The sequence below is a fragment of the Rhincodon typus genome, chromosome 16 (genome assembly GCF_021869965.1).
Source record: "Rhincodon typus isolate 14 chromosome 16, sRhiTyp1.1, whole genome shotgun sequence".
Taxonomy (NCBI): domain Eukaryota; kingdom Metazoa; phylum Chordata; class Chondrichthyes; order Orectolobiformes; family Rhincodontidae; genus Rhincodon; species Rhincodon typus.
In genome coordinates, this window is record NC_063347.1 from 21,272,322 (window position 1) to 21,284,873 (window position 12,552).

The window sequence follows — 12,552 nt, forward strand, 5'->3', positions numbered from 1 at the left end:
ATGTGGCAACTGTTGAGAGAGAGTCCTTGGTCAGCACTATGTGATAGGAATGTTATTTGTCACTTATCAGTCCAAGCCTGAATAGACGCCCTTAACTTGCTGCATTTGAATGTCATAGAATCATACAGCATAGAAAAGGGCACTTCAGCCCACTATGTCTATACCAACTGGCAAACACCAAATTACACTGATCCCATTTATCTGCACTTGGTCCTGTGCATTTTACGTGCTCATCCAGGGCATGGTTCTACAGGGTTGCAATTTAGCATGGCCAGTCCACTTAACTTGCACATCTTTGGACTGTGGGAGGAAACTCGAGCACCCGGCAAAATCCAGACACAGGGAGAATGTGCAAATTCCACACAGACAGTCACCCAAGGTTGGAATTGCACCTGGGTCCCTGGTGCTGTGAGGTAGCAGTGTTAACCACTACGCCACCCAGCTGAAGATGGCTGGGCCTAGGATACTATGCTGAGAAACTCCTGAAGTTTTGCCCTGGGGCTGAAATATTTGGTTGTGTTCAGCTCTGTTGTCCATGTTTGAACCCAAACTCAGCAGCAGTGTGCAGGTTGTTGTTAAGTGCTACTTGATAGCACTGTCAACAAGACCTTCCATCACTTTACTGGTGATTAACATTAGACTGATTGGCTACAATTAGCAATATTGGATTTTACCAGCTTTTAGGGAAAAGATGTATCCGGGCAACTTTTCACACTGCCGAATAGAAACCAATGTTGTGGGTGTAATGGAACAGCGTGGTTAGGGGCACAGCAAGTTCTGCGACACATCTCAGTACTACTTCTGTAAAGTTGTCAGGGCCCATAGCTTTGGCTGTAGTCAGTATCGTCAGCCTTCTCTTGACACCATACAAGGAAATCGATTTGGAAGATTGCTTCCCCTCACTGTGGAATCTGGAATATGGGGGATGATTCTCAGGATAAGGGGCTCATTGCTTGGGAATAAGAGGAGGAGAAATCTCCACACTCAAAGGATTGCAAATCTTTGGAAGGTTACAGATGGTCCATCATTGAGTACATTCTAGGCTGGACTTGACAGAATTTTGGCTGCTCAGAAAAAAAATAGCATGTGAAAGTGGAGTTAACACTGATGATCAGCTCGAACCAGTTTGAATGGTAGAGGCATATGATCTACTGCTCCTCTTTCTATGTTAATTCTCTCACAGGAATCTTAGCACTTACAACTTTTTTTAAACCAGTACCAAAATGTAAAAGGAATTGCAAATGCACAACAATAAGCGCTACAGGTCAACAAACTCATGGATAACACACATGAAATGAATGCTTTAAACACCAAACATTTTGATTACAGGCTGTGGAAGATTTGTCACTGTTTGTTACTACCCTCTATTGGCTGAAACCAAGTACTGCAGTCGTGTAGTCTTGCCCTGCACAGTCAACAACACCACATAAATTAATTAAATGCCAAAATAGGTAAAGTCATAGACAACTAAACTAATATATCAACAACCTGGCTCTGCCTGCAGAGAGCATGAAGATATTGTACTGGAAAGACTACATATCAAATACCGATTTTTATTTTGTAAAACCAATAGTGTGTTAATAATGAATACCTTTAATTATCATTATAAACTCTGAGGGAAACAGATCTGAAAAGGCAAGGTGGAGTGATGGTGGTAATGATAAGATTCCCGAAATAAATACTGGAGACTTGTCTCGATTAGTACGGCACCAACCCAACAGGGAAAGAAGTGGTGCAACTGAAGCACATTTCAGTGGAAGAGCAGTCAGCAAAATGATCACAATAGCATGCGGTGTGGAGTAATTATTGAATAGGATGGAAACAAAAAATCAGAGGTTAAGGCACACAAATGGAACATATTGAAAAGCATCTGGCTCAGATGGATTAACGAGAATTAGAAGGTAAAACTGTGAATGAGCAAAGGGAGGCCCTTGCAGAGGAGATGCTTAAACACATATCCCTAGGGAGAAAGAAAAGGCTTTCTGGATGACTACAGATACAGAGATTAATTTTAATCAGGAAAAGGAGGCTTATGATAAATTTCAGATTCAAAATACAGTGGAGGATCATGGAAGATACAGAAATTAGTGAGGAGAGCTGAATAAGGTGAACAAGAGGGGGAAAAGACAGTGTATGAGATAAGCTTACTGGTGAACAGAAAATGGTTTTTGATGAACATATAAAGAGGAAAAAGACAGTTAAAACAAGCAATTTAACATAAAACCAAAATATTCTTATGAAAGGAACCTGATGGAGATGGAGGTATTGAATCAACACTTTGCAACTATCTTCAAAAAGAGGACGCTGCTACTGTGACAGTGAGGGCTGTGTTAAAGGAAATGCATAGGTTGAAAACACAGAAGTGGTTACCTGATCCAGTTTCCTCAGCACACCAGGATACATCATAATTGTGGAGATAGCAGAGGGAAAAACAGAAAATGTTGGAGAAACTCAGCATATCTGACACCATCTGTGGAGCAAGAAACGGAGTTAAAAGTTTGAGTCCCATACAACTCTTCTTCAGAACTTGATGATGCCAGACCTGCTGAATTTCTCCATCATTTTCTGTCCTTATTTCAGATTTCCAGAATCCACAGCATTTTGCTTTTATTTGAGATAGTAGAGATTCTGGTCACAATCATTCAATCCTTCTTGGGTATGGGAGTGTTTTTGGTGGGGGCGGGGTGGTGGTGTGGTTGTTGAAAGGATTAATTCTTTTTTCAATAAAGGTCAGAAAGGTATCAGTGATAACTACACATTGGCTAAACTACCATCAATTGTGTGGGGTCTCTTACATTGTGATCCAGCACTAAAATAATCATGAGGAAATAAATGGTTTCAGAAATGACAACCAGCACAGATTCTTTAGAAGTAACTGACACCTATCAAATTTATTTAATTCTTTGATGAAATAACAGATGGGTGATGAGACTAATGCAACTGATGTTGTGAACATGGACTTTCAAAAAAGTCACATATTAGATTAGTTAATATAATTGAAGGCAGTGCAATGAAAGACTTAGTAGCAACATGAATACAAATTGAGCTGAGACAGAACGCTAAGGGTAGTAATGAATAGCTGTTTTACAGACAGAAGGGAATTAATTATACTTTGCTGTACCCCTAGAGTCAGTATTAGTAGCAATGCTCTTTTTGAAATGCATTAATAATCCTAACTTTGTGTAAAAGACATATTTTCAATATTTTCAGCTGACATTATGTAGTGAGCAATGCAGGGAAGTGTGAAATGATGCACCTTTTGTGTAAGAATGAAGAGGCAGTCTTAAAGAGGGTGCACATACACAGGAGCTTGGGTCTATACACAAAACTTTAGCCAGGTTGATAAGGTTGTTTAAAAAAATGGTGTGGGATCTTAGATTTGTAAATCGAGGACAGGGTACAGAAGCTCAGGGAGACCTCAGCTGGAGTACAGTCTTGGCATCACAGTCTGGGAAAGCCTTCGAGGGGGTGCAGAGATGAAGTAGTGGTGGTGATGGTGGTGGTGATGTTTTTAGCCAAGACTTTTGAGTGGGTCTCAAACCCATGACCTTCTGACTTGAAGGTAAGAGTGTTACCAAATTAGCGACAGCTGACAGTTCCATCCATGAGATAAGGGACTCCAAATACATGCAGCAACAGGAAAAGGCAAGGTTAGTCTTCTCAAATCAGAGGGGTAAAGGAGACAGTTTTTGGGGGTTTAAAACTATGAAGAACTTTGATTGAGTAAATTCTGACATAAGGTTAGTCACCAGAAGACACAAACTTAAGGTAATTGATGAAAGAACTCGAAGGAAGATCCAGAATTCAATGTCCGAGAAGGTGGTGGAATTCGATTCAATAATAGTACTTTAGACTTCGCAAATTTACATTAAACTTATTTAAATCCCAGATCAAATTGCAGCTACAGTAACGCAGACTGTTCTGGTGTACAAACCATACAAAAAGTAAAGAATAACTGAAGAAAATGAGAATAAAACAGATGGTGCCAGAGATTACAGTTATCAAGAAAGACTTAAAAAGTTGGGGGTTTATTACAAAAGAGATTTAGAGATGGTCTGATGTGATAAATTGCTAACTGGTGTCTTAGATGTGGAGACAATATTTCGACATTTGGATGGATATAAATGAAGGTCATAAATACAAGGGAACTACCAATAAACCCAATAGGGAAATAATAGGTATTTATTTACTTAGTGGTTAGAATGTGGTACACACAACCACAGGAAGTGGTTCAGGCAAATAGCTTGGATGCTTCTAAAGCGAAACCAAATGGGCACATGAGAGAAAAGCAAACAGAAAGATATCCTGAATAGAGAAGATGGAGTAGTTGGGCCAAATGGTTATGCTTCCACACTGTATCGTCTACGTAATTCCATGTAGCCTTCAAGATGGAATTGGTTGTACCCATGAAAAGGAAGACTGTGCAGAAATATGAGAAAAGAGCAAGAAAATGGGATTCATTGCACAGTAATAAATCAAACATGTACAAAGCACAGACTTCCATTGTCTAATGCAGGTTTCTTCACTACTGGTTCAGTAATTAATCACTTATTCTGTGTACAGAGTTTCCATGTACTGTTCAACAAACACTAAAGAATTTATGGTCTAGCTTTACTGCTGAGATTGCAGAAAGTGTACTTTGGGAAGAAACAGGAGATCATTAAATCAAACCAACCACTCTTTCTGATGTTGAAATTTACTCTTTTCTGCAGGAAGATATGGATTTCTATGCAATGTACCAAATAGATCTAAAACTGTTGATTGAGAGATACAGAAATAATGGATGAACAAATTGAATACGTTCAGATATAGGGCCAAAGTTTCTTGAGAGCTCAGTCGTAGGGCATGGGTGTCACTGGCTGGTCAGCATTTATTGCTTATCCTGAGTTGCCTTTCAAAAGGTGGTGATGAGCTGCCTTCTTGAACCACTGCAGTCTACATGCTGTGGGTTGACTCACGATGCCCTTAGGGAGGGAATTCCTGGATTTTTACCCAGCGACAGTGAAGAAATGGCTCCTGCACTCTCCATTAAACCAGGATTCATCTCTTGGCTTGGTAGAAATAGTCGAGTCAGGATATGCTAGGCCATGAGATTGCAGATTGCGCTGGTGTATAATTCTGCAGCTGTTGATGGCCCTCAGTGTTTCATGGATACCCAGTATTGAGTTGCTAGATCAGTTTGAAGTCTGTTCCATTTAGCACGGTGATAGTACTATACAACACAATGGAGGTTATTCTTAATGTGAAGGTCGGACTTCATCTCCACAAGGTTTGTGCGGTGGCCACTCTTTCTGATACTGTCATGGACAGATGCATCTGTAGCCAGCAGATTGGTAAGGATGAGGTTAAGTATGTTTTTCCATCTTGTTTGTTCCCTCATCATCTGCTGCAGATCCAATCTAGCATCTATGTCCTTTAGGACCTAGCAGTGCTGTTGCTGAGTCACTCTCGGCGGTAAACATTGAAATTCCCCCACTCAGAGTACGTTTTGCAACCTTGCCCCCCTCAGTGCTTCCTCTAAGTGTTGTTCAACATGGTGAGTACAGATTCATCAGCTGAGGAAGGACAGTACATGGTAACCAGCAGGAGGTTTCCTTGCCTATGTGGTCATCAGGTTTAGAGTCAATATTGAGGACTTCCAAGAAAAACCCCTTCTAACTGTACACCATTGTGCTGCCTGTACCTCTGCTGATCTATCCTGCCACTGGGACAGGACATATCAAGGGATGGTGATGATGATGTCTGGGACATTGTCTGTAAGGTATGGCTCCAACAGTATGACAATATCAGGCTGTTGTTAGACTAGGCTGTGAGACAACTCTCCCAATTTTGGCACTAGTTCTCAGATTGTCAATTGGATACAAAATTGGCTTGATGGTAGGAGACAAAAGGTGGTGGTGGAGAGTTGTTTTTCCAGACTGGAAGCCTGTGATTAGTGTTGTTCTGCAGGGACCAGTGCTGAGTTCACTGTTGTTAGTCATTTATATAAATAATTTGGATGTGAATTTAAGAGGGATGGTTAGTAAACTTGCAGATGACACTAAAATTGGTCGTATAGTGAACAGGGAAGAAGGTTATCTGAGATTAAAAAGGAATCTTGATCAATTAGGCCAATAGGCTGAGGAGTGGCAGATGGAGTTTAAATTGGATAAATGTGAGGTATCGCATTGTGGTAAAATGAGCAAAGGCAGGACTTATATAGTTAATGGGAGGCCCCTGGATTGTGTTGTCAAACAGAGAGACCTACAGGTCTAGGTCCATAGTTCTCTGCAAGCTGTGTCATAGGTAGACAGGGTAGTTAAGAAGGCATTTAGCACACTTGCCTTCTTTGCTCGAACCACTGAACAAAGGAGTTAGGACATCATGATGGAGGTTGTACAGGACATTGGTGAAGCCATTTATGGAGTACTGTGCGCAGTTCTGGTCGTCCTGCTCGAGGAACAATATTATTAAGTTGAAGAGGTCTCAGAAAAGATGTTGCTGGGACTGGAAGGCTTGAGTTATAAGGAGAGGCTGGATAGACTGGGACCTTTTTCACTGGAGCGAAAGAGGATGAGGGGTGACCTTATAGAGGTTTATAAAATCATGAGATGCATAGATAAGGTGAGCAGCAACGATCCTTTCATTAAGGTAGGATCATCTACAAAACTAGAAGGCATATTCTTAAGACGAGAGGAGAATGATTTAGAAGGGACCTGAGGGGCAACTTTTTCACAGGGGGTGGTTCATATGTGGAATGAACTGCCAGAGGAAGTGGTAGATTCATTTTAAAGCCATTTGGACAGGTAGATTAACAGGAAAGATTTAGAGGGATATGGGCCAAACGCAGGCAAGTAGGACTAGTTGAGTTTGGGAAATTTGGTCGGCATGGACAAGTTGGACTGAAGGTCTGTTTCTGTGCCATACGGCTGTGTGTTGGTGAGGAGGACTTTGCAGGATCAACAAGGCTGTTTCTTTTCCAGTGCCTAGGTCGATGCCACGTGGCCCGTCCAGCTTCATTTTGTTACTGAGACATCGTAGCAATTGATACACTTGAGAGGCTTGCTAGGCCATTTCAGAGGGCAGTCAACCACACTGCGGTGGGTCTGGAGTCACATGACTGCAGGTTATAATGGCAGATGTCCTTTCCTGATGGGAATAGTGTGCTAGAAGAGTTTTTCCAACAATTGTCAACAGTTTCTTGGTCATCTGTAGATTCTCAATTCTAGATATTTTTTATTGAATTCAAATTCTACCATTCGAACCTGGGCCCCCAGAACATTAGCCAAGTCTAATGGTAACATCACTAGGCCTTTGCCTCTCCATTAATTAACTTATGCTTTGTATAAGTTATAACAAGGACAGCAAGCTACATTTATAGAGAGCAACCCAGCCAATTTTTCAACAATTGTTCTATTGCATTTTAAGCACTGAAAGCAACACATTTGATTGTCTGTAATCTAATGTATTCAGCTGTGCACATCACAATATGAACACATTACACATAATAGAATTGTAAAATCTTGAAAAGCTGTGAAAATGTGCAAGCCTGAAAGGCTTTGAGGATAATCATGTATAAAGAAGGTTCTAAACCACTGAACTGTGATTAAAACATTTTTGTGCCCTTCTTCCCTGAATGAACTTCTATCTAGAAAAAGTTAATTTTCAAAAGTAGAAATTAATACAATTTTAAATATTCTAGCGGCACTACTTTACAAGTTCCCTGGGATTTTTCAAAATTGAAAAAGCAAGGCTTGTTGGTAATTTTAGAAATAAACTCAAGGCTTGAAGTCTATCACGCAAAGATAACAACTTGTAAACAGTATAAAACCCTGCTTACCACGCCTGGGAAGATTTTTTGGAGTTTCTCTACAGCAGCTAGTGCTTTGGGTTTCCCGCCATCAAAACAATCTTCAAACTCATACAACGACTGCCGCACTGGGTTAGAATAGGACACCTTTGCATTGTCTACAAACGTTATCTGCCTTACGCCCCAGCCCTAAAAAGAACAGACAATAAATTATTTCTGAAGCAAGACAGTCTAATCATGAAATTTTTCATAAAAAGAACCTCTGATTACTTGGCATTACAGCATTGAATGTACTAATGTCACATGGATTAGTGGTTCATGAAGCCAGCTCACCATCACCTGATCCTGGGCAGCTGGAATAGGCAATAAATGCTCTCCTTACCAATGAAACATACACATCAGAGATGAGCGATAGAGGCACCATGGGGATAGGTAGCGACTGTAATCAGAAACTCATGAAAAAGACAAACTTTCTCATGAAAGGTTCTGTGCAATTTTCAATAATTACATTCAATTAAACAAATGCAAAAGAACGAGGAGGACATAAGAATCCTTTTGTTTTAAATTTAACAAACTGTTTTGTCCTGGAGTGCACTGGTGATAGGAACAGAGTTAATAATAGCTTGCAAAACTTTCAAATTTGGATATATCCCTACAGAGGAAACAAATTGTAGGGCAATGGGGAAACAGCAAAGAAGCAAGTCTAATTGTCTATCTCTTTAAGGTTTTGGAGTAGATATGTAGCTCGGGTTGTGGTGTTGTGGTTGGTTGGCTCGCCGAGCTGGTTCGTTGTTCCGCAGACATTTCATTACCCTGCTGGGTAACATCATCAGAGCAGCCTCCGATGAAGTGTCGGTGTGTTTTCCCGCCTGGTTTTTAAACTTTGAGTCCATTAAGCTGGATTACCTCACTTCCGGTTTTCCTTCGTAGTGAAATATATATGAGATCGAGTTCTGTGTGTTTGTTGATGGCTTTCTTCGTGGAGTACCAGGCTTCTAGGAATTCCCGTGCCTGTCTCTGCTTTGCTTGTCCCAGGATTTGGGTGTTGTCCCTGTCGAATTGGTGGTTCTCCTTATCCATGTGGATAGAGATAAGTGAGTATTGGTCGTGTCTTTTTGTAGCCAGTCGGTGTTAGTGTACCCTTGTTGTTAATTTGTTTCCTGTTTGTCCGATGTAGTGTTTATCACAGTCTCTGCAGGGAATCTTATATATGACATTGGTCCTCTCCATAGTGGGAAGTGGGTCTTTGGTTGTCGTAGGGTTGATGTGTGTTTGTATGCCACTCTGATGCCCAGCGGTCGTAGCAGTCTTGTGGTTAGTTCAGAATTGTTCCTGATGTAAGGTAGCATGATGAGTGTGTCGGGGTGTGTAGTATCTTCCTGGTGTTGTTCGTGTAATAGGCATCTTCTGAACCAGTTTTTTGGATATCCATTATCTTTGAAAGCCTGGAAGAGGTATTCTTCTTCTTTTTGGCGTGGTTCTGTGCTGCTGCAGCGTGCTGTTGCCCATTTAAATAGTGCTCGCATGCAGCTTCATTTGTGTGGATTAGGATGGTTACTGTTGAAGTTCAGTACCTGGTCCATGTGTATGGCTTTTCTGTGTACTTTCATTTGGAGTTCCCCATTTGTCTTGCGCTCTACCATGACGTCCAGGATTGGGAGGTGTTTGTTCTTCCTCTCTGGTGAATTTGATTCCGGTGAGGGTGTTGTTTATTAGTTTGTGTCTCCTCTAGTTTGGTCCATTTAATGATGACAAAGGTGTCATCCACGTAGCGTATCCATAGTTTAGGTTGGATTAGCGGAAGGGCAGTCCTTTCCATCACTGCCTCGGCTATAAGTCTGGAGATAGGTGATCCCATGGGTGTCCCATCGATCTGTTTGTATGTTTGGCCGCTGAAAGTGAAGTGGGTGGTGAGGCATAGGTTAAGTAGCGTCAGCATGTTGTCTGTGGACCTGGTTTCACTGGGGTCTTGGTCTTGTTCCAGTAGTGCTGTCATTGTTTCCCTTTCTAGTGGTATGTCTATTGATGTGAATAGGGCAGTGACATCAAATGATACCATGGTCTCCTTGTCCTCTATCCTTATGTCTTTGATGGAGTTGAGGAATTCTTGGGCTGAGTGGATAGAGTGGGGTGACTTGTAGACCAGGTGCCCGAGTCTCCTTTGTAGCTCCTTGGCTAATCTGTGTGATGGAATGCCTGGTAGGGAGACTACGGGTCTAAGGGGTACTTCCAGTTTGTGTACTTTGGGGAGGCTGTAGAATCAGGGTGTGTTGGTTCCTTTGGGTTTCATTCTTAATCTCTTCCAAACAGTCTGCACCTGTACAATGTGCTTTGTGGCCTCCTTCAGGGCAGTGAGGTTCAACGGCAGATTTTTTTCTAAATAAATTTTTTTCAAGATAACTTCATCAACACACTAGAGTTGCATGGAAAAAATACCAATTTCAGATTTAAAACTCCACAATGCATACAGTTGATATAAAATAATTATTTTAAAATAAAGATGCACAGCTCAGCAGGGATGTCAAATTATATGGTTTATATCAAATGCCATTGATGCCAATTATAGATTATACAACAGCTAATAGCAGGTAACTGTGTACTTTTAATTAATTGATACTCTTAGAATTTTGACAGTACTTTTTAAACCACTAAGCGGATTGATGCATGCTGCCAAACGTATTCAAGATTTACACCTTGATAGTTCATGAAGTTGGCAGAATATAAATCACCGCTGGTTTTCTCTCAGAATTCTATCTCAGACCACAAAATTGCTAATTTAAAAATAGTTTAACTGCAGAAATCCTGATCTGGGCAGAATGGGATATATACTGAAAACAAAAAATGTTTGAAATCACAGCAGGTCAGGCAGCATCCACGGAGAGGGCAAGCTGATGTTTCGAGTCTAGATGACTCTTCAGAGCTGACGTGCAATGTGCAGGGGGCATGATTTATGCAATGGTGATGGGGTGGAGGAGTGCTGGGGGACAAGGGGTATAGATAGTGCAACGCAATGTTAGCTTGCTCTCTCTACATGAATGCTGCCTGACCTGCTGTGATTTCCAGCAATTTTTTGCTTTCGGTACAGATTTCAGCATCTGCATTGATTTGATCCTATAATGTGATGTACATTTATCTTGGGTCGTGGTGCAAAAAGAAAGGTACCAGATTAACCAAAAGGCAAACAGGTAACAAACACAGTTTATGATGAAAAATCCTCTTAAAAATAAACATGCAACCAAAGCGTTAGTAAATAGTAAAAGTCTTACCATTAGAGTCCGTGCTACGTTACAGCCCAGTGTACCAGCTCCAAGCAGCAAGCACCGAGTAGCCATAACATTTTCCAGGCCAAGGGTTGGTACCAGACGCCAACGCATTAATTTAAGATTGAGATCAACCGATGATTCAGCCAGTCTTCAACATAAAAGAAAAACAACATATATGAATTCAGAAAAATGTCTTACTGAAACATTGTAATCTACTTCTTATTTATGGTCATCCAGATTAATTTAAAAGCTTATTTTGACACTATTGTTTAAAAAATGATATGCACACTGAGAATTGTTTTTCCGCAAATGGTGATCATCAGCTTAAAATAAATCTTTGCTGTTTTAAAAGCTTCAGGATTCAATATTAGATTTATTGCACATAAGCAATTTAATTAAAATGTCACATTTAAAACAATGTCTACAGATCTTAGAAGAAGCATCCATAACATGTAAGGCGATAAAGATGGCTCATCATTAGTCTCCATTCAAGCAATGTTCATTTTACCTGGAAACTTTTCTTTTTTTCTGGATCAAGCAACACACATCAGATTGCCTAAGCATTCGGTATATGCTTAGGTACATCACTGCAACTACCTCCATGTATGTGAAGATCCAAAGGTATCAGTACTGGGAGTGCAACTATTTCAGAACCACATAAGTGACTTGGGTTAAGCAACAGAATACATCTGTTGTCAATACAAAGATGGGAAAGAAATAAACTGTGGGATGAACTCAAAGAGTTTGCAATGCAAAAAGGCAGGTAGATGAATGGGCAAAAAAAAAATGGCAGATAGAGTATAATGTGGGAAAATGGGAGGTCATCCACTTTGGTGGAAAGAACAGAAACATTGAATATAATGCTAATGAAGAAAGAATACAGAACGTCGTGGTATAGAGACATCAGTGTGTCTGTGTACATGAATCATGAAATGTTAGAATGTAGTTGCAGCAAGCATTTTGGAAAATAAATGTAATATTACCATTTATTGGAAGGGGAACAGAATATAAAAGTAGAGAAACCTTGCTACAGCTGTACAGGGCATTGCCGAGACTGCATCTAGAACACCATATACAGATTTGGGTTCCTTATCCAAGGAAGGTTATACTCACATTGGAAAAAGTTTAAAGAAGATTTACTAGGGTGCTTCTGCAGACAAAGTGGTCGCCTTACGAGAAAAGGTCGAGCAGTTTGGGCCATCTCACTGAAGTTTAGAAGAACAAGAGATGACTTTAATGAAACATAAAAGATTTTGACCAATTTTTGGTCTTGTAAAAAGAGTTAAGGGTTATTGGAGTCTAGCAGGAAATTGAAGGTTGGATGATGTGCTGATGGACATCAAGGTGATCCACAATAAAAACATTTGGAGCAAATGTTTGTAGTTCAAGTGACTTCAGATGCGAGTTGTGGACCTGGAGCCTGAGCTGCAGACATTTGCCACATCAGGGAGGAAGTTATCTGGACGTTTGCTCCAGGAGGCAGCCACACCCTACAGATTA

General features: G+C 40.6%; 1 protein-coding gene across 1 annotated transcript in view; it reads right to left on the reverse strand.

The window, feature by feature from the left end:
• The window catches only part of atg7 (ATG7 autophagy related 7 homolog (S. cerevisiae)), a 122,247-nt gene extending 110,063 nt beyond the window's left edge, over positions 1-12,184 (reverse strand). The window contains exons 1-3 of the mRNA XM_048606554.1: positions 12,166-12,184; positions 11,056-11,200; positions 7,820-7,978 (exon numbers count right to left, since the gene is read on the reverse strand). Coding sequence (XP_048462511.1) covers positions 7,820-7,978; positions 11,056-11,163 — 267 coding nt within the window. The 5' untranslated portion in view covers positions 11,164-11,200; positions 12,166-12,184. The remainder of the gene's footprint in view (positions 1-7,819; positions 7,979-11,055; positions 11,201-12,165) is intronic.
• Between the last annotated feature and the right edge of the window lie 368 nt (positions 12,185-12,552).